Source organism: Tauraco erythrolophus, chromosome 9 (assembly GCF_009769465.1).
Source record: "Tauraco erythrolophus isolate bTauEry1 chromosome 9, bTauEry1.pri, whole genome shotgun sequence".
NCBI classification, from domain to species: domain Eukaryota; kingdom Metazoa; phylum Chordata; class Aves; order Musophagiformes; family Musophagidae; genus Tauraco; species Tauraco erythrolophus.
Window position 1 is genome coordinate 40210934 of NC_141473.1, and position 20270 is coordinate 40231203.

Sequence of the window (20270 nt, forward strand, 5' to 3'; positions counted from 1 at the left end):
CAGAGCTGCCAAGAGTCTCTGTCTCCTGTGCTTACATCAGGAGCCACCTTCTACCTGTGTGTGACCATGTCCTCTCCCTCAAAGGGCTGAGCAAAGCCTCAGCTTTCCCCTGAACCTGCTGGTGAGGATGGCAGTGGGTATTGTATCAGAGTGGTCTGCTGGTTTCTAGCAACAGCTGCTAACTGAGACATGCAGAACAGTTTGGGGAGCAGGACTGGGGCCCCATCCCAGTGAGACGGGCTCCAGGGAGCTGTCTCAGGCCCCATAGCCCCGATGGCTCTGCTGCCGAGCAGCCCCGCGGCAGCGTGCACGTGGGGGGCGTTGTGAGCACCCATTTGGGCCTTTTACAGTTTGAAGCACTCAGAAAAGAAAGAAATATCCCCGTGTGATAGTCACAGTTATTGCTGCAATAGCTCAAAGCATGTTTTGACTACAAATTTTAAATTTGTTTTTCAGAAGAAGTATATGTACACCTTCTGAAATGATCCTACACGTGCTTTTCCAAATTTATAAACATACTTAATGACTGCTTCTTTGTGCAGTTATGTTTTCATAGTTCTAGTTTAAGTTTAAATGAAAAAGAGACTCGCATTATCTATGGATTATTATGCCAATATGAAAGAATCTTTAGCTTTGCTTCAGGGCACATCAGCCTGTTTAATTCAAAACAACTTCAAATTATCCCTAAACATTTCAGCGGGTTGCGACTGATGTTGCAGAGTATCTTCTAGTTTACGAGCAGCCCATTGCCAGGTGCGTACAGTGCTTAGAAAAACAACTTATATGGAGTAAAAATTCAATGGATTTCACGTTTCATTCTTAGTTTTCTTATATTTCTTTGTCTTGCTTCTGTTCAATTGATTGCTTTGGTTCTGAGGAGTCAGTGTGATGGTGGCAGCGTGGGATAAAATATCTACTGTTCAAGCAGAACCTGTTTAATTTCAAATGCAGTTTTTCTAAAAACTGCTCTCAAGCTTCTTGAATTGGAAAGTAAAGTACTTATCCTTGCTATCTGAGTTATGTATCCAACAATTATTATTTTAGTCTAGTTTCGGCAGTTGGGTTCAGCTGACAGCTCATTACTGACAAGGCTAGATCCATCGCTGTTACTCCAGCATAAAGTTGGATGTTCATGAGTTAAAAAACCTAGCCAGCCTTAGCAAATGAGACTGGTTTTGTTGTATGTTTTTAACTATAATGTAGATTTGTCTGAGAGTGCTTCAATTGATCTGTAAATTTAAAAATAGCATTTTAGTCTTGGACAGTATTATGCATAATCTTATCTCTCAGCATGGAACTTTTATGCGATCCTAAAGCATTTTAAAAATTCAAACATGTGTCAAATTTATCTTCTTCTCTCTCTTTCTTTATGCCTATTTTGAGCTCATCTTCCTCATTACGCTTTTAAGAGTTTAATTTTTTAAAGAGTCGAAAGTGGAAATAGGCGTGTGACAAAGGACCTCGCCTGCTTGTTGGGAGCTGTGGAAAAAGCCACGAGCAGAGAGGCAGAGCGGGGAGGTACCAGTCCCATGCTGGTAGGCAGATGCTCTACACCCAAAGCCGAGAGCTGTGTAACCACGTGTGGCTGGAAGCCCTCGCTCATGAGCCTGGAAAAGCCTCATCAGACCTCAGTAACCTGCAGGAATTGGCTTTCGGGTGGGCAAACGGTGGGCAGAATAGCTTGTGTTGTTGCAGATGACCATATGGCTACACATCCAAAATTCCAGGAGGGGTTATGAACTTTCCCCCCTTGCAAACTGCCTTGCATCCATTCCTGTCTCGCTCTCCTCCTCCTGGCTCTTTTCCCTCCAGGTTTATGGACAGGCATCGCTAGAGCTCTTGCAGATTTCTTCCAAATCTTAGCAGGAGGATTTCTGAAGGCTGTGCCAAAACTTGGCCAAGCATGGACTTGTTTCATTCCTATTCCTGTGCTAAATTTCAAGTTATCTCTTGTAGAACATGGAGCATTAGAGCTTTCCAAAGCAAGGGCTGCCAGGATTAGTCATACATGGAAAAAAGGCATCTCATTTTTCATAGAGTTTATTAAATGGTTTTGCCATGCAAGTAAGAGTTCCAGGAAGGGAATGGAAAAGACGAGTGCACATACATTCACGGAGTGTTTACATTTCTAGTTGGTTAAGCAGCCCAGGTTACCAAAACCGTTCTTTTAGAGTTGGGAATGGCAGCTCTGGTGTTACTGCTGGAGACTGTATCGCCGTAGGAAAACTTCAGAAAATATTCAAAGCAACAGTGAGGGCCAAGTGCTGTTAGTAGCTACGGGAGTGCTATGAAGTTGGTGTGTGAAGAAAGGGGAGTACAAATCCTGAACAAGACGAAAGCCTGCCAACGCTTTGTCTGGCTTGCTGTTTCCGTGTTCGGCGTGCGAGATCCCTCCGCTTCTGAATAACGGTGGGAATGATTGCAGTGTCCATCCAAACTTGTCAGATGTACCTGTCCTCGAAACCTCTGTGCCTTGGCTTGAATTTCTTTTGCAGTATGTCTTCGTGTATCACAGCCACTCTAGCTCTTAAAACCAAACTGGATTTGAGAATCATTATTTCCTTTTTTAAAGCATTTGCAGCATTTCACTGCTATGATGATGCCTGAAATGTCTGATTCAAGGGACTATTTATAGTAGCATAGTCAAGCATCTGCTTGAACATTTACGAGCTTCCTTTCCTCGAAGATACTGTTGTAGTATAAAATGTATCTAAAAGAATTGTTGTAGGATTATATATGTTGCCTACTTAATTTTGATCTCCAAAGAGATATGTGCCGTAACTATTCTTAAATATGAGTACATTTTCTCCTGCAATTTCACCAAGTATCCTTTTCAATGAGATATTTTTGTGTTAAACCTGAAGATCTGCCTACTGGCTTTCTAATTTCTGTTTCAAATCTGTCTGATTTTTCATTTCAGGCACGTGTGAATCCCATCAGTGTCACTCCACCCATACAAGCCATAGATCAGGACCGAAACATCCAGCCACCTTCTGATCGACCGGGCATCCTCTATTCCATCCTAGTTGGTTGGTGTCTGCTACTCTTGTTATCACTCACAATTAGCCGCTTTGTTATGACCAGCCAGAGAAAGATTGACTGGGAGAATGGAAACCTAATAAAAATGCACATTGTGGTTAGTGGGATGTTTGAAATCAGTCCTAGGAAGAGCTCAGAGATACCCGCTTCCTGGGGGGAATGTCTTCTATTCTGCTGCGTATTTTTTTTCCTTGCTACTTTCCTGTGTTTGGCAATTGTTTCCAATTGCTTAGCTTGGATGATTTGATAATGGAGCATCCTCTTGATAACTGAGCATCCTCTAAGAAAAGAAACGAGGTTTTCTTTGGATAGCCATGAAGCAAGCTAGATCCCTTTAGGCTGCAACCAGGTTCAAGTCTGGCAGACCGAGGGATGCATTACTGTCAACTAGTCCTCTTCCAGGGAAACTGTTTTGTAAGGATGTTTGTAAATACACTGGTTTTATGTTTGAAAATTGACTTGGTTTATTTATAAAGTGATTTGGCTTAATTTATAAATTCTGTTATTGACAGTTGTCCCCTAGTGCAACATTTAGTCTGTATTTCTTTCAAGTTCTTTGCATAATTTGCAGAGTTCTTCAGCAGTGAACTTATTAAGGTATTTTTAATGTTTGAACGACTGTTTTGACCTCGAAGAAATAATTCAGAAATATGTATTATAGCAATTTGGTTTAGTTTGGGGTATTTTTCAATGGGAAAGCTATCTCTCTTTTTTCTTCCTTTTTTCTTCCTTTTTTCTTCCTTTTTTTCTTCCTTTTTTTCTTCCTTTTTTCTTCCTTTTTTCTTCCTTTTTTCTTCCTTTTTTTCTTCCTTTTTTCTTCCTTTTTCTTCCTTTTTTTCTTCCTTTTTTCTTCCTTTTTTTCTTCCTTTTTTTCTTCTTTTTCTTCCTTTTTTTCTTCTTTTTTCTTTTTTCTTCTTTTTTCTTGTTTCTTGTTTTTCTTTTTTCTTCTTTTTTCTTTTTCTTCTTTTTTCTTTCTTCTTTTTTCTTCTTTCTTTTTTCTTTTTTCTTCTTTTCTTTTTTTTCTTCTTTCTTTTTTCTTCTTTTTTCTTTCTTCTTTTTCTTTTTTCTTCTTTTTTCTTTTTTCTTCTTTTTTCTTTTTCTTCTTTTTTCTTTTTTCTTCTTTTTTCTTTTCTTCTTTTTTTCTTCTTCTTTTTTCTTCTTCTTTTTCTTTCTTTTTTCTTTCTTCTTCTTTTTTCTTTTTTCTTTTTTTTTCTTTTTTCTTTTTTTTTCTTCTTTTTTCTTTTTCTTTTTTTTTTTTTGCCATGGTCTTAAAAAGGATTTCTTTTTAGATTTTAAGTCTGTCTTCATCTTTGCCAGTATGCAGTGCTATTTATATTTCAGTCTTTACCTCAGAAAATATTAAATAGCTTCACAGGACACAGGCCTCACAGATATTTCTCGTTATACGGATTTTCCCCTTCCTTTAGATCTAAACGTATTTCTTAATATCTTTGGATATGTGGGTTTTTTAAGCACAGGAAGGTCTGAAATATGCCCATAGAATGAGAGAATAAGCTACTTACAGAATACGAAAATGATTTTGAGTTTAGTTTGATTTGACTGTGTTCTAATTTGGTGGTTTTCTTACTCTGCTTTCTTCCTCCCACTGCACACCTCTACACGTCAAGTCCCGGCATATGCTTTGGGCACCATGGAAGTTATATATGAAACCTGCACATCTTTCTCAGTGTCTTCAGGATCTACTGTAAAGACACGTTTCTTTTCACGAAGCCCAGCATCGCTGCAGCAATAACGCACTTCTACTTGATGTGGCTTACTGACCTCATCCTTAAGTGCCCATAAAGATCTCTGCCTGTCATGCCTTCAAGCTTATAAGCCTTTCAAGTGTTCAGGCAAATGCCTCAATGCTGCCTTTGCCAAATCTAGTGAGCTTTCCCATGAGGGGGGTACGACTGAACCTCTCCAGTTCCAACAACAGGTTCCCCTGCAGTTCATCAAAAAAGAGTTAGACTCGCTCGACGAGGTAATCATAGAATAGAATCATAGAATGGTTTGGGTTGGAAGGGACCTCAAAGATCATCTGGTTCCAATCCCCCTGCCATGGGCAGGGACACCCTCCACTACACCAGGTTGCCCAAAGCCTCATCCAACCTGGCCTTGAACACTTCCAGGGATGGGGCGGTCACAACTTCTCTGGGCAACCTGTGCCAGTGCCTCACCACCCTCAGAGTGAAAAATTTCTTCCTCAGATCTAATCTAAATCTGCCTGTGGAGATCTTGGTGTACATTCACGTGAGCACAACAGTGCTGAAGACTAAAGTAACTTGAGGGTAAGGCATTTGAGAAATGAAGAAATAGCCCAGGTGTGTTACTCGCCCGTTGTTTTCTGCTTTCTTCCTCATTCTGACCTCTGAGTTCAATCCTCTCAAAGGATGTATCGAGATGTCTGAGTGGACTTGTTCAGGTAGTTGTGGGCTGGTACTGGTAAAATGATAGAAGATTAGGTCTTAAATATTCCTGAGGGTCACCCTAAGATGAGAGACCTAATTGCAGTACTACTGGGATTGTTGTCTTCTATTTAAAGTATTGACCAAAGTACATGATGAAGGAACTACCTTCTGAAGTACGGTCAAGTACTTCAGAGGAGAGGATTGAACTGGGGCCATGCTGGAATACTTCAGTTCTTATAAAATGCCCCATACCTTTACCTTTGGAAACACGATGTTTGGAATTATTTTTTTCATGTGCTAATTTTTCCCAATCCTTGACTTTTAGGATTGTTAATGTATTTGGGTCATTGCAATAAACCCACATACAGTGTCTGGCGTAGGCAAGAGTGTAAGCAAGCCCCCTCCCTTTGCACGTGGCGTGTGTGCAATAAAAGGGGCGTTAGAAGCCAGCTCACCTTCTCTCACCTGCAGTCCTATCCAATTTTTTTCCTTTGTGCTGACTGCCCTGCAGCCCTGTGCTGCTCTTTTATTTACTGCTCAGCCCTGCTCGAAGCTTTTCCCTTCGCGATTTTTATTAGTAATTTTAAAGTTCTCTTTTCTCTGGAGGTGGCTCTTGGGAAAAGTCAATTTTTCTTCCAAATCATCAGCTTCTGGTTTTGACCCTGGAACTGGGTCTGATTTCTGCTGCCGATTTTCAACAATTAAGGAAAAGAAACCACATGCCACCCTTCATGTGCCGTCTTCCTTTCTCACTGGTGCGTGCTGGTCCACTGCCTTTTGATAGCCTAGACCTCTCCAAACACCCAGAGCAGATGAATTTCTGGAGGCAGGAGACTCAGAGTTCATCCGTAGGGCTTTAGACCTCTCTGCTTTTCCTGGGTTACCTCTTCTTGCAGGTCAGACTTACGAGAGACTGGCAGTGTAGGGATGGTGTGAACAGTTCTGTGGCCAGTAGTCCTTGTCTATGATGCGCAGACGACACATTTGGAAGACACACAGTTACAGTTGCAGTAGGAAATTCCTCCTTTCTGGAAGCAGATGAGGCAAAAATGTTGGTCTGCTCTGTCAAAATACAAATATTTTTGTGTAGGTGAAAGCAGATATATCTGTTCCTGGAAAACTTTACTTTCAGGATTTCAGGTATCCTGGAGTATAGACTCTTCCTGTGATGGCTGCAGCTAAGCAGGCACCTCAGTTAGGATTCAGGCAGTCCAGCTCTATTATACTCTCATCTTTACTTTTCTGATCGTCCTTCTTGATGTCTTTTCCTCCTTTACATTTTTTATTTTCTCTTGGATTCTTTCCTGCTGTCTTTACACAATATTATCTTCGTCTTCCCTGCTGTTGATCACTTTGTGCCTCTTTCAGCTGTCTCCATCCTCTCCTATGTATTTGTTCTCCTTCAGGGAAGCTCTTGTTTTCTACTTTCTCTACTTTTGCATTTAGTCCTTCATGTCTTGATTTTTCTTAGCTTCAGCATCAGCCCTTGTGATGTGCAGCCTCCTAAGACTGCAGCAATCCGTTATCTGCCAAAATCTTGGAGCTCCTGCTGGATGCCTCGTGCTCTTAAAAAATTAGATCAGTTAATTAGGAGCTAAAATTAAAAGGTGAGGGCAGAACTTGGAGCTAGAAACTCTGCATTTATGTTGGTGGTGTAGTAGAAAAAAAATCATCCATAGTGGTTCTTCCTGTTACTACTCTGTGGGTCTGTAACGTGCATGTATACAGGGATGTTCACAGAATATGTACGTGTATGTACACACAGTATATCTTGCAAATGGTTGTCATTTGATGATGTGAAAATTAAATTATTGTACATGAGTTTGGACAGTTATCTATCTCCTGAGATAGCTCCTAACTTTCTAAAAGCAATTTCTTACTCATTCCACTTGAAAGGTGAACAAATAGCATCATTTCTCAGCAATGTAGGCTTTTGTGTATTGAATCTTATGCCCTGATATACTGCACTGAGGATTTGGCACAGCAATATTTGTCCTTCTCTCATGGCTGCTTTAAGATACCGTAACTCCTGAGGCATTTGTGTGCCATCAGCCAGGAGTGCTTTCTGCCTCAGCTGCTACACAGGTCTGTTCCTAGACCTAAAATGACTCGAGATCTTAGGCTTGCAATCTGCATTTGGGTTTCTTGGGATACTTTTAATAGTATTGTTAAGCAGTGAGATGCCCGGGTTCATGCTGTTTCTAAACGCCTTGGCTTTCCGAGCCCCGCTCTGTTCAGGTTTGTGCTCTGCCGTCTGCCCAGCGAGAGTCAGGCTGGCTCAGGGAAAGTCCAACAGTTAAACCGAAACAAACTGAGGTGGGACACAGAGATGAGAGCAGGCACGCACAGCTTTGTGCCATGCAATTAGGAGAGAACATCCCATTGTCTTTTAGGAAAAAAAAAGATAAATGTATAACCTTTATTCCCTGATGGGCAACAAACTGCTGCGGAACAGTGTCCCCTGTGCTTATTGCTTCCTTCTGCCCTGGCAATTACTGCTCCACCTTTGCTACTTTCTTGTATGCTTTCGATGAGAATTATGCAGCTCAAAATCACTGCAGCTTAACTCTTAACCCCTCCTCCTGTGTCAGGCTGTGCTGTTAGAGCCTTTTGGCTTGAGCATGATACCAGGGGAACGTTTTTGGGCCGCGGTTGCCTCGCTGGCCAGCCCGGGGCCAGGCCCAGCAAGGTCGTGGCTGTCTCGGTCCTTTGCTCAGCCCTTGCTGGATCTCCGTGGCTTCACAAAGCTGTTTTAACTGGGTTGGAGAGTATCCTGGAAACTCACAGCCATGACGATGTTATTTGCTGCTGACAATAAATGGAAGCTGTTAGACACAGATGAGATTTCATCTGGTGCTTCCTCCCTGACAAGAAACTTTTCCTAGAAGGATTTCTAAAATAATGTCTCTGTTATCATTACTTACATATACGTTATTAATAAAGAGCTTGCCCACAGGTGCAGCAGAGGGCTGCAAGACCCAAAGTATTTAAAATGTGCGTTTTAAATTGTGTCAGGACATGGTCTGTGAACAATAACACAGCTATCTTGAACTTGGTGGCAACATCTTAGTCACATCACCTCATCATGTATTTTCTTTGCTTAAATGTCTGCACTTGAAAAAAGGTTCGTAATGTTCTCTGCTTTGTGACTGGTGTCAGTGTTTGTCCAGCCGTGCCTAGGGGGAAGCATAGCTCAAAGCTGGCGAGAGAAAATCTCAGCGGTATGTGTGGAAGACGATTTGCAGTGAAAGCTCATTTCTCCATATGTCCTCTTAACTGATTAGATTTATTCCTATCTCCTGGAAGCTGAGAAGCAGAGTTTCCACCAGCTACAGGTGTGTTTGGGCTCCTGTCGTTATCAAGTATTTAAGGATTCCCAGTTGAGAAGAATATTCATGGTCAGGGAGAGTAAGGAAATAATGATGATATTAAATGCGTAGTGTTAGTAGTATCCTTAAGCTCCACGTCCACATGATGCAATATTTTACCCTTATAGTAGCAGCATTAGTTTTTGTTCATTTGGTGATCACTGAGTAAAATAAATCCATTGTGTAACTGAATCTTTTGGAGACAGCGTTTGTTCAAACCTCGATGTCTTTTTTTACAGGTACTCCTGAGGATTATCCACAGTATTTCCATATGAATCTCACAACAGCTGTACTCACGCTCCTCAAGCCAATAAATAGGGATTTACACCAGAAGTTTGACTTGGTTATTAAGGTAATTTTGGCTGAATTCATATTTCCATACGCCTTTGAAAACTGCTTAGTAACAACAAGCTCTAGAGAAAATGTAGGGTGGGCTTGCTTTTCTTTCCTGAATTTTTCTATTTTTCAGCCTGTCAGGCACCATTTAGCACAGTCATGGGGAAGAAGGGTGTGAAAAATTTTTGAAAAGGAAATGAATCTTGATAGATTTCTAACATTTCATGTTATATTGATATTGTATGAACAAACTAAGTACCACTTGTACGTTTTGCTTCTTACTGAGTTGTCCTGAGAATGTATTTGGTTTATATTTCACATTTTCTCCAGTTCACAGCCCATGCTGTGAATCATATAGATACAAATAACTGGATACTGAACATTGGGAGCAAGGAGAACAAAAAAACATCTCCACATCTCACAGCAATTTTTGCGTGGGTTTTTTGTTTTGGTTGGTTTTTGGTTTGGTTTGGTTTTGTTCAGAGATGATTCAAAAGAAAAAGGGAAGCTCACTCTAGAGCTCTGCTACTGAATTAAAAAGAAAGCTTCTGAAACATAACCAGTGCTGATCTCATTCAGCTCCTAGTGCTGGGAAAAGACATAAACCACTTCTGTGGGGTTAGTCTTTTCAAATCCTGCCATTGATGAGGAGAGTTGGCTTATCTCCTCTTTTGTCCATACTGCTTTGTCCTCAATTTTAGTCTGGCTCGGTAACAGTCTGCAGTTGTTCTTAACTCAGCCAAGTGATCAAAGCACATACCACTTAGTTGTGCAGAGTGTGTCTTTACAGAAAATCTCAAAATGTACCTGCATCTGGTTGTCAAGTCCCAATTTTGCAAGGAAAAGGATAGGAGATGATGATATCAGTAGTTAATTGCTAAACTTATTAAACGTAGCAAGCTATAAATTTTACTTGGAGCAAAAAGCTTTGCTGCAGGTGGAATTTGCATGGAGGGACTGCAAAAGTCAGATCAGTAAAGATGGTGTCTGATGAAAATAGAGCAGAATTACGTTTGGTTCTTTGGAGACAGTCTGGAGTTGTCCCTAAAGCTGTTGTCTAATGACACGGAAAATTGTGTGGGTTTTGCTGTAAGTATTGGTAGGCAGAGGAGCAAAGAATGAGAAAGGAATGGCAGGGGTCTATTTCGAAGTAGTAGATCACTTGTAGTGTTTGTCAGTGTGTTTCATGCAGAATAAAGAGCGGGCTTCCCAAACCGCAGCGCGTTCTTACACCGCGTGTCATAAAGCTCTTGCTGGTTTTTAGTAGAATGTAATCCATTTTTAAATACAAGAGTTCCTCTCACATGGTAGGAATTATTTATTTGCCTCTCCTCCCTCCCTTTGGCGAGAGCGGCTGTGTCTATGCCAACCTCTGAACCTCTTGAGATGGTGTGCCGTGGTTTTGCCAGCTCCCGGCCTCGATGCTTTCGGCCTGTCACGCAGTCAGACCGAAATGCTCGAGGCCATTCCTCAGGGAAAATCTGAGTAGGGTTTTGTTCCTCTTTTTCCCTTCAGAGCAGAAGCAAAGCTCAATCTTTCAAGGATTTGGGAGTGGGGGAAGCAATGATATACACTTCTGCTCTCGAAATAAGGAGAGATGAAGGAACATACACAAATGTGATGTGACAGAGCGGCCTGGGTCCCATCTGTGCCTGTGCATGGCCATGCAAAAGCTGATTGTGGCTAGTACCTGTGTAAATTGTCAGAATTCTTTTTTACACTGGCTCTGAGCATTTATTAAGCACGAGAGAGATAGGGACAGATTTGCAGGCTCCTCCTGTGCGTCTCAGAGAGGGCAGCAGTTTCTCTGGGAATATGGTAATAAGTTTGTTAATATACAGGTCCTTTCTGTGTCTTCTGGGGAATATAACTGATTATAGTATGACTGAAGAGGAAATAAAATTATAGCTTGATAGGAATTTTGAATAGCTCAGCACCTTTTTAAATACTTGTGTTAATTTCCTACCACAGTTCATTGAGTGCATCAAAGTATAAAGTCTGTGTACACTTAGAGTGAGATAATTTGTGATTAGATTCTTGTATTATTTTTGAGCTTACTTCCTGTTGTGGAGTTCTACTGTCAGTGGGATAGAGGAAGAAACTTAAGTGGCTTAATATCTAAATAAATATGCTAAGAAGTTACAGGTTAAAGCCCTGTAGTGTTTTGTTTGATTTCGTCATCGTTGTCAAGATTCAGCAGTCATATACAGTAGCACAATAAATCAATTAAAAAAAAATCAATTACCCAGCTCTGGTACCACATTCTGTGTGCCTAAATAGCAAGCTCTGTTGTTAATGGAAATGTTTAGAGGCATTATTAGGTTCATATTGCTGTGTTATATGTGCAGTCAAGGGGATAATAAGGAAAATTATCAGTCTGTAGGAATGATAATATGCCACCTGCTAGAACAATAAAAGTTTTAATGCTGTGTTGTTCAGGGACCTTTTGAACTGGTATAATGTCTCAGGCTTATAATAAATCTTCAGATTCTTGTTTTACACATTCTTAAGTTCATATTTCTTGCAGTGTTGTAGTTAGTGAATCAGATTGTATTTTTTCTGAAAGAGTGCAGGGTCTGATGTTTCCCTTTAAACAGAAAATATGCTATTTTTGTAGGACTTACCAAACTTAATCTTTAAAATATTCCCTCTGATATCAGATTTCTTTTTTTCTGCTAAAATATTATGGAAGACAGTGAAATAGAGGAAAAGGTGGTTAAGTCAATACATGAATATTAGAATGCATGAAGTAAGGCAGACAGGAAATTGAGGCTCTCATCTGTGGTGTAAAAACTGCATTGCTGATAAATGTTGAATTCTCAAATAGATAGAGAATGGAGAAAGCTAAACTTCATAAGAAATGCTGGGTTTCAGCCTCCCTGCTATCTCCAGAAGATATTTGATGCTGAGCAAGGAGGAAAATTTGTTGGCCCTCCTAGGGAAGCTCCTGTCGCTTCCATTCCCTGCAACGCAACAGGGGCTTTTACGAAAGAATGTGGGTTTTTGTGTGTCCCATTGAAATGTCGATGTGGCAACTGCAAGGCTGTCACAATAAGCATGTGGATTTAGAGCCTCTGAACTGAAAGGGCTTTCCAGTGTCAATGATACTGTAACTAAAAATACAGTCTGTATGAGACCCAAAACGTGTAAGGCTGCGAACATGATGAGTCATAAGTGCTCTTTCCCTTTACTTACTTGCTTCTGCTGTAAAAGATTGTTCCTGAGATGCAAAAACACACCCCGTAACACTAATTGCTGTTTTGAAATCAATTACTACTTTTGGACCAAGTTTTATCGATAAATACATATGTATGTGGTTTGAAGAATTTTGTCCGTAAAGGCAAGGACTTAGATGTCTCTTGGGAGAGCAGACGGTTTGGAGAGAGACCAGTCTCTCCTGGAGCAGACAGTCCTGCTTTACAGAAGGTAGTTGCTAGAGAAATCAAACCAAAGCTACGGTGAGAGGGAGCACGCTTTCCGCAACCTCAAAGGCTAAAAAATAATTACATCTTTGATCTGCAGCCGTGCTGAAACATCTCCTGAGGTTCTCAATAAAATAACAGACCTATTAAAACTACATTTCCTTAGCATTGTCACTACAGTGGCTGTCTTTCTCCTGGAGGACAATGATTTGTAACAGGATGGCGTGTAATCTCTTTAGTCCTCAATAGAGTTAACTTCACCTCTGATACCTCTTTGCTTGTAGAAGGGGATGGAGCTGCTTGAAGGAAATGGCAGCAGCTTTCATCACCTTTGTGGAAAAAACATGACCACTGCACTGTAGACAGGAGACTATGTTCTTGTTGCTAGCTCTAAAATGTGCCACTGAGATTTTATGGTTTTTTTACAAGCATGTGTATCGTGAAACAAATAGGAAGATTAATCAAATTGATGCATTTTGATCCTTTGCTGTTCGAGCAAAGATTATTTATCAATCAGAATCTAACCTGACAGTTCTATTAAAATCAGTTTGCAAAGTGGATGGGCTACCGAAGGCTAGATGTGCTTACACAGTCAGCGAAATACTAATGAATGGAAATGCTGCACCACACAGGAATTTTCCACACCTGTAAGAGACCAGATTTTGATAAAATTACTCATGCTGAGTGGCAATGTAGTTCATAGGGACTCACGTGGCTTGCGGAGTAGGTGGAGGATGAGGAGCTGCCCTACCATAAGGGCTGGCAGTCGGCCCAAAGAATGTATATGTGTGGAGATTTAGGAGAGAAATTGTCACTAGCAAATGATAAAGAGTTTTTGCTTTATAAAATAATTTAAAACATTATGGCTACTTAGATTATTTCAGTGTCTTGTAAAGCAAAAAGTGATCCTTCTCTAAATAAATGAGTAACTATATTATTTACTACGATTACAGAAATTTTATCAACTCTCTTAAGACCCAAGGTGACCCTCCTAAAAATGTGAATAGTAAAGCAGAGTAAAGGAGGAAGGGCAAGTGTTTTGTTAGCAACTGTTGGTAACCAGTTGATAATACATGTCAGAAGTCAGCTCTGGTTCTCCAACGCATCAGTATTGCAGAGGGTTGGTATCCAGTAAGTAAGGAAGACTCAGGAATTATGTTCGTTCAGGATTGCTATACAACCTGTAGGAGTTGCAATAGAAAAAAAAGACTGGAAGTATTTTGAGGCTAATGAAATATAGGCATACCTTTTCACTTTATGGTTGTATCTTTCTCTGTTATTTACCTAGAACAATCAATACCTCCAGTTTTCTCCAATGTAAAGAAAATGAACGCGTGTCAAATTCAAAATCAGGGTAGGAATTTTATTTCTCTTGCAAGAATTATATTCTGGTTTTCAGGGCACAGGGATGCTTGTATTAAAGACTGAAAAATACTTTGAATACTATAACATGAGGTGGAAAGATAGAGGAATGTTTTGTTAATCTCATAGGGACACCTGTGTACTGGGGAGATTAAATTTATGATGTTTAAGAGTAGATTTTTATACAACCTGTTGTATTTGATTGTATTTGTGCCATTGGGAAATTGGGAAGGATTCCTGTAAATTAGACATCTCAATAAAAACTCCAATTAGATTTAAAAAAAAAGCAAAAACAGGAGGGGAATATGTTTCCCAGCTTCAAATAACATTTGTAGCCTGATTTTTAATAAGACTTTTCCTTGGATCTGAGAGTTTTGTGGCTCTTAGGGAATAGACTGTTACAAAAAAAATTGCTTTGTGTTATGGCTGCTTGGGGTTTTTTTTTGGTGCCTTCCCAACAGTGTTGGTTACAGAAGTGTGCTTCAACACCATGCTGCAGCTATGCAGGATGTTTTGAAGAATAGCTTTACAGAGTATTTTCCGTATCTTATAGAATCATAGAATGGTTAGAGTTGGAAGGGACCTCAAAGACCATCTAGTTCCAACCCCCCCTGCCATGGGCAGGGACACCTTCCACTACACCAGGTTGCCCAAAGCCTCATCCAACCTGGCCTTGAACACTTCCAGGGATGGGGCAGCCACAACTTCTCTGGGCAACCTGTGCCAGTGCCTCAGCACCCTCTGAGTGAAAAATTTCTTCCTTATATCCAATCTAAATCTGCCCTCTTTCAGTTTAAAGCCATTGCCCCTTGTCCTGTCACTACACGCCCTTGTAAAAAGTCCCCCTCCAGCTTTCCTGTAGGCCCTTTAGGTACTGGAAGGCTGCTATAAGATCACCCCGGAGTATATGTACCTATCTCAAAAATGTGTTGTCCCCAGATGGTGTTTGAGTCAGACTGGCATTAACCTCATGAAAGATAATACCATAGAAACAATTCCATAGTGGGATTGCGTTTCCATGTTGTTTAGGTGGTAAGAGAAGGCCAACACCATGTGTCGGAGTTGAACAGACTGTTTGAAATTCCAGTGTTACAAGAAAATTGGTTTGGGGTCCCATTCTGCAAGAAGTGGTGCTGAACTTTCCAGCAGTAATATCTACTCTCTTTACTCTACTCTGCTCTTCCTCTTGAAAATCTGAATGGAGTGTGATCCCAGTTTTTGGAAGGCTTCGTCCGCCTGCCGAATTGGCTGTGACATTTATATAAGTTGTGACTAGACGCGGGAGGTTTGAGTAAGTCAGCGGTACTTGCTTTGAGTACGCGTGTAGAGACTGAGGCTGAGGAGCAGCCAGACCAAATTCCAGATGAAGGAAGGCGGATTGTGAAGCTTGGCTACAGCTATGAAGTGCCATCCACTGGTGCACACGTTTGATTACGTGAATACTGTTGTGGCATGAATTTGTGGGCCTATTCTCCTGCTCGTCCCAAGAAACTGCCTGGGAGCTGGAAAGGCCACTTTTCCTTTCTGGTGGAGGTGCTTTGGATCAGACAAACACTCCCAGTATGTGTATTGGCTGATCCAGTATAGTTAAGCCCTTTGCAGCATGCATGATTTTCCTGGATACGGCTCTCGGCGGGAATGACAAAGTGATGCTCTCCTGCTGCTCGCACTGCAGGTTAATTGCTTTCTCTGTCCCTGCTGGGAACTTTGTTGATCTCTCGAGGCTGTTGAAAGCTTACTGCACTAAAGGAAAAGAAGGCAGAGCTTCAGCAACGCTCTCGGGACCAAACTGTGGACAAACGTGCCCTTTGAAGGCAGCAAGTAAAGCTCATGTATGCCATGTTTTGTGTGGCCTATTCATCGAACAAAGACTGTGCTCTGTTCGCTGTGGGAGCACAGGGAGACTCAGCGAGGATCTTTGCCAGCCGTTGGCAGGTGCAGAGGGCAAGGCTAAATGATCAGTTCTAAAAAACAGGTAGGTCGTCAAACGCAGCACTACACTTGAAGCCCTTAGTTTTTTAAGAAACTTGGGAATGATCTCGAAGGTTGAAATAATGAAATAGAAAAGCTTACTATGATCCCGAGCTATTACAGAATAAGAAAATTGCCAAGATGGGCAGACATCTCTGGAGATTGTCCAGTCCAACCCCCCCTGCTCAGGTTGTGGGAGGGGGTTGAGTGTTGAGCTATCTCCAAGGCTGGAAGCGGCGCAGCCTCTCTGAGCAACCTGGTCCAGTTTTTTGGCTACTCTCAGATTAAGAGTTTCGTCTTATATTTAAATGCAATAATTTGTATTTCAAGTTTTCTTTTGCCCAAAACTGATCCCAGCACTCCAGATGTGTCTCACCAGTGCTAAGTAGCACTCGAACTGCTGGCAACGCTTTTCCTAATGCAGCACAGTTTTGCTGCAAGGGCGTTTTGCTCAGTTTATCCACCCCCATGTCTTGTTCTGCAAAGCTACTTTTAGATTGTTTGACCCCTAACGTGTACCGGTGCCTAAGGTTATCTCTCTCCAGGTGCAGGACTTGGCGTTTTCCTTTTTTTGAACTTCCTGAGACTCCCATCTGCCCAATTCTGCAGCCTGTCAAGGTCCCTCTGAATGGCAGCACACCCATCTGGCAAATCAACCACTTTTCCCAGTTTTGTATCATCTGCAAACTTGCTAAGAGTGCACTTGGTCCTATCAACTGGGTCATTAATAAAGATGTTAAAACAGTGGTGGTACCACTATCGACCCTTGGGTACACCTCTATTAACTGGCCTCCAGCTGGGCCGCATGCTGTGGGATCGGAACACTGTGTACCCAGCAATTCTGCCAGTTTTCAGTCCACATCGTCCATCATAGTCAGTACTTCACCAGTTGGTTTATGAGATGATACGGAGACAGTGTCAAAAGCATTATTCATGTCAAGATAAATAATATCCGCTGCTCTCGCCATACCCACCAAGTCATTCATCTCGTCGTAGAGGCTTATCAGAGTGATCGAGCATGAACTTCTCTGCATAAACCCACAGTGACCACTCCAAACCCTCCTTCTTGCCCTTCAGGTGTTGTTTGGAAATGGTTCCTAGAATTATTTGCTCCACCATGAGCTTCCCTAGCATTGAGGTGAGATTGACTGGTTTGTTGTTCCCTAGATCTTCCTTTTTGTCTTTCTTGAAGATAAAGTGATACTTGTTTTCTTCTAGACCTCAGGAACTTCTCTTAATTGCCACAAACCTTTCAAATGTAGTAGAGAGAGGTCTTGCAGTAACATCAGCCAGCTCTCTTAGCGTGTGTGAGTACAGGTATGTATTCATGTATGGATTCATGTATGTCCAGTTTGTTTAAATATATCCCTAAGCTGATCCTCCTCTGTCTTCCTTGCTCCAGACTTTTCTGTGGGTCTTAAGGGTGGGGATTACTGATGATAGGTCTTACCTGTAGAGACTGAGAAGATGACACCATTAGATATGGCAGCCTTTTCCATGATCCCTGTCACCCTGTTCCTCCCAGCAGCAGCCCTACATTTTCCCTAGTCTTCCTCTTGCTGCTGATAAACCTGTAGAAGCCTTTCTTGTTGCCATTCACTTCCAGGTGGGCTCAGACAGTGTTTCTATAGTCCACTTGCGTCACCTGTCCCTGGTTCCAATTCTTGCAGGCTTCCTTTTTGAGTTTTCTCAGGAGCTCCTTGCCTGTCCACACAGGCCTGCTGCCGTCTTTCCTTGATTTCCCGTTTGTCAAGATGGACCATTTTTTGGAGTTGGAGAAGGTGATTTTTAAAAGTCAACCAGTTCTCCTGCACCCTCCTTCTCTCCAAGGCCATATCTGATAGGATCGTGCAAAGCAGATCCCCGAGTTGGGCTGAAGTCTGCTCCTATGCTGTGTGCAGTAGCGTAGGGATGCTTGGGTGTGGGAGGGACATATGGTCATGCTAACTTCCCAGAAAGGCTATGAGAGCTTTACCTATAATGCTGTCCTGCTGGCATTCCCTTATTTATGTGTATATGAAGGTGGTCCTCCTTCAGCCCTGCTTTCATGATTATGGGTTCCCTCCTGCTCGTATCACCCTGCAGGCTTTGGTGGCCAGCCTGGGTCCACCACTTCCTCATTTGGTTCTTGGTTGTCATCTCCTCACCAAGTTGATTAGCTGGTTGGCATAGATGCTGTTGCCCCACCCCTACTGTTCTGATAGGAAAGACGAGAATTGACTGTAGAGCTGCAGAAGGACTTTGCAAGCCCGAATGACTCGGTGATAAAATGGCTGATAAAATTAGGCAGAGCTTAAAAATAAGGTGAAACAAGTCAGAAAAGGTCATCCTAGCCTGATACACAAAAAGTATAGTAAAGTAAATCTGGCTTGACTTGGGAATGAGATCTTGGCATTGTAACTGCTAACTGAGCGTGAAGGTTGACTCGGTCATCTGTGGCTGTCCAAAAAAAAAATAAAAGGCAAATTGAACATTAGAAATCATTAGGAAAAATAGAGAAGAGAACAGAGAAGAAGGAGTACTGTACAGATCCAGGCTGTACACGTGTCTTGACCAAAGTGCACTGCTCCGATCTCTATCCCAGAAAGGACAGAGCAGAACTGAAGCAGGTTCATATCAGGTGAGGAAGGAAGAAGATATGATAGACACCCAAAAACTCTAGTGTCACAATTCTGAGAGCGAAGAGGGATCGATAGTTCGCTGTCTCCTGCGGTGCAGGAGCTGGGAGTTACCAAATGAAACAAACAGGTGGCAGGTTAAAAACAGACAAAATAAGTTTTGTCTTCTTCATCTAATGTAGCTTGTCTGCTTGGACAGGCAGCGGTGTGGGGCTGAAAGTTGACATGGGCTCAAGGGGAGGCAGGGCTGGCTCGTGGAAGAAAGATCTATTGATATGAAGAGAAATCTTGAGCTGCCTAGGTTCTTCTCTAGGCTTCTGTCTTTGGCTGCACCTGCAACCGTGATTTTGCACGGGATGGATTATTGGTCTGATCTAGTATAATTCTTCTTATGATGTTCTTTTATTATGAGTTTCAGAAAACACCAGAAGAAAACACTATGCTAGCAGGCAATGAGAAGATGTGCATCAATTGAGGCTCGCTAGACTGGAAATTCCTGGACTGCTGTTACAGAAATGGTCCGAAATCCATGTTTTTTGAGACTTAAAAAGTCCTGAACTATCTAACTCTTTTTCACCACTTGAGAAACCTCAGATTTGCAATGTTTGGTGTGTTTTTGTAAGAGTGTCAGCCTCCAACTCTTCTCATCCTGTTTTGATCTCTTGGCTCAGTGCATCTGTTGACCTTTATTTGTTATTTTTGTTCGAGGTAGATCTAATTTTCCCCTCTTCCAGAGTATCTCAAGGAATGTATTTTCTTACATTTGGAAGATTTGTGTTTATTCTTTGCTCTTCAGAATTTTAAAACAGTGCAAATAGGGATTTCAGCACACAGAGTAACGCCCCATTTATTTAGTTTAATCAACATGATAAAGACTTACTAGTTTGAAGGACATGCCTGGGCTGCAGCAGTCGAGAACTTGAGAAAACTTCACGGTGACTGCCGTTGAATAGGTCTCTAGAAAGTAACCTGTATGTTAAAAAGCTCATCTTCCTAAATATTGGTGTTTTCTCTCAAATTTCTCTGAGTACAAAGTGGAAAATAAAATATAGACTCCATTACGAGTATGACTTTCCAAAAAAAATATTTTGCCCTTGTTCTGCAGCTGCTTTGTTTTTGTCTCGTCTCTTTTGAAATGCAACTATAGAGTCTCCTCTGATGTTCTTACACAACAGCGGAGCTGTACCAGCTGTAATGGGAAACAGGGTGATTGCTCTGCCTCAAAATAGAATATGAACCGAACAAATGAGAGTGGTTTTGCACTCACGGTGACAGATTAGGAAAAGAATGGAAGAAATGTATTTTCATTAAATAGTTACTCAATCCACTTCCTGACAATGATGAAATCTTCAAAATCATTAGTTCGGTTGAACTGCTGTGCATCACCTGTAGGCATTAAGTACAAGAACTGCTTTTTAAATCAGCTTTTCAAATGTTTGTCCTTTATTTGAATTCAGTATTCAATTACCTCTCTTGGATTATAGCTGTCACAAAAGCATACCTACTCCAAATAGTCTGGAAATTTCTGTTCTCTTTGAGGTGGCCTTTTTTTCCATCTTGTGTGTAATACAGGGATGAGAGTTGATGTAAAATTGAAAATCTGAGTGCAGAGACAGGTTTTGTGTTTGTGAATAAGGAGAGGGGAAAAAAGGGTGCCGGAAAACTAAGCGCTTTCCGATACATGAAGAAAATGTTTCTTCGTATCGGTCTTTCTCCAAAGTTATCACATACGTGTTGAAAACA

The 20270-nt window shown here is 41.5% G+C and overlaps 1 protein-coding gene across 3 annotated transcripts in view; it reads left to right on the forward strand.

Moving 5' to 3' along the window:
* Nucleotides 1-20270, forward strand: part of PCDH15 (protocadherin related 15) — a 359782-nt gene that overhangs the window by 141373 nt on the left and 198139 nt on the right. For all 3 annotated transcript variants that reach the window (XM_086616980.1, XM_086616981.1, XM_086616982.1), the window contains 2 exons: nt 2921-3029; nt 9058-9170. In XM_086616980.1, coding sequence (XP_086473106.1) covers nt 2921-3029; nt 9058-9170 — 222 coding nt within the window. The remainder of the gene's footprint in view (nt 1-2920; nt 3030-9057; nt 9171-20270) is intronic.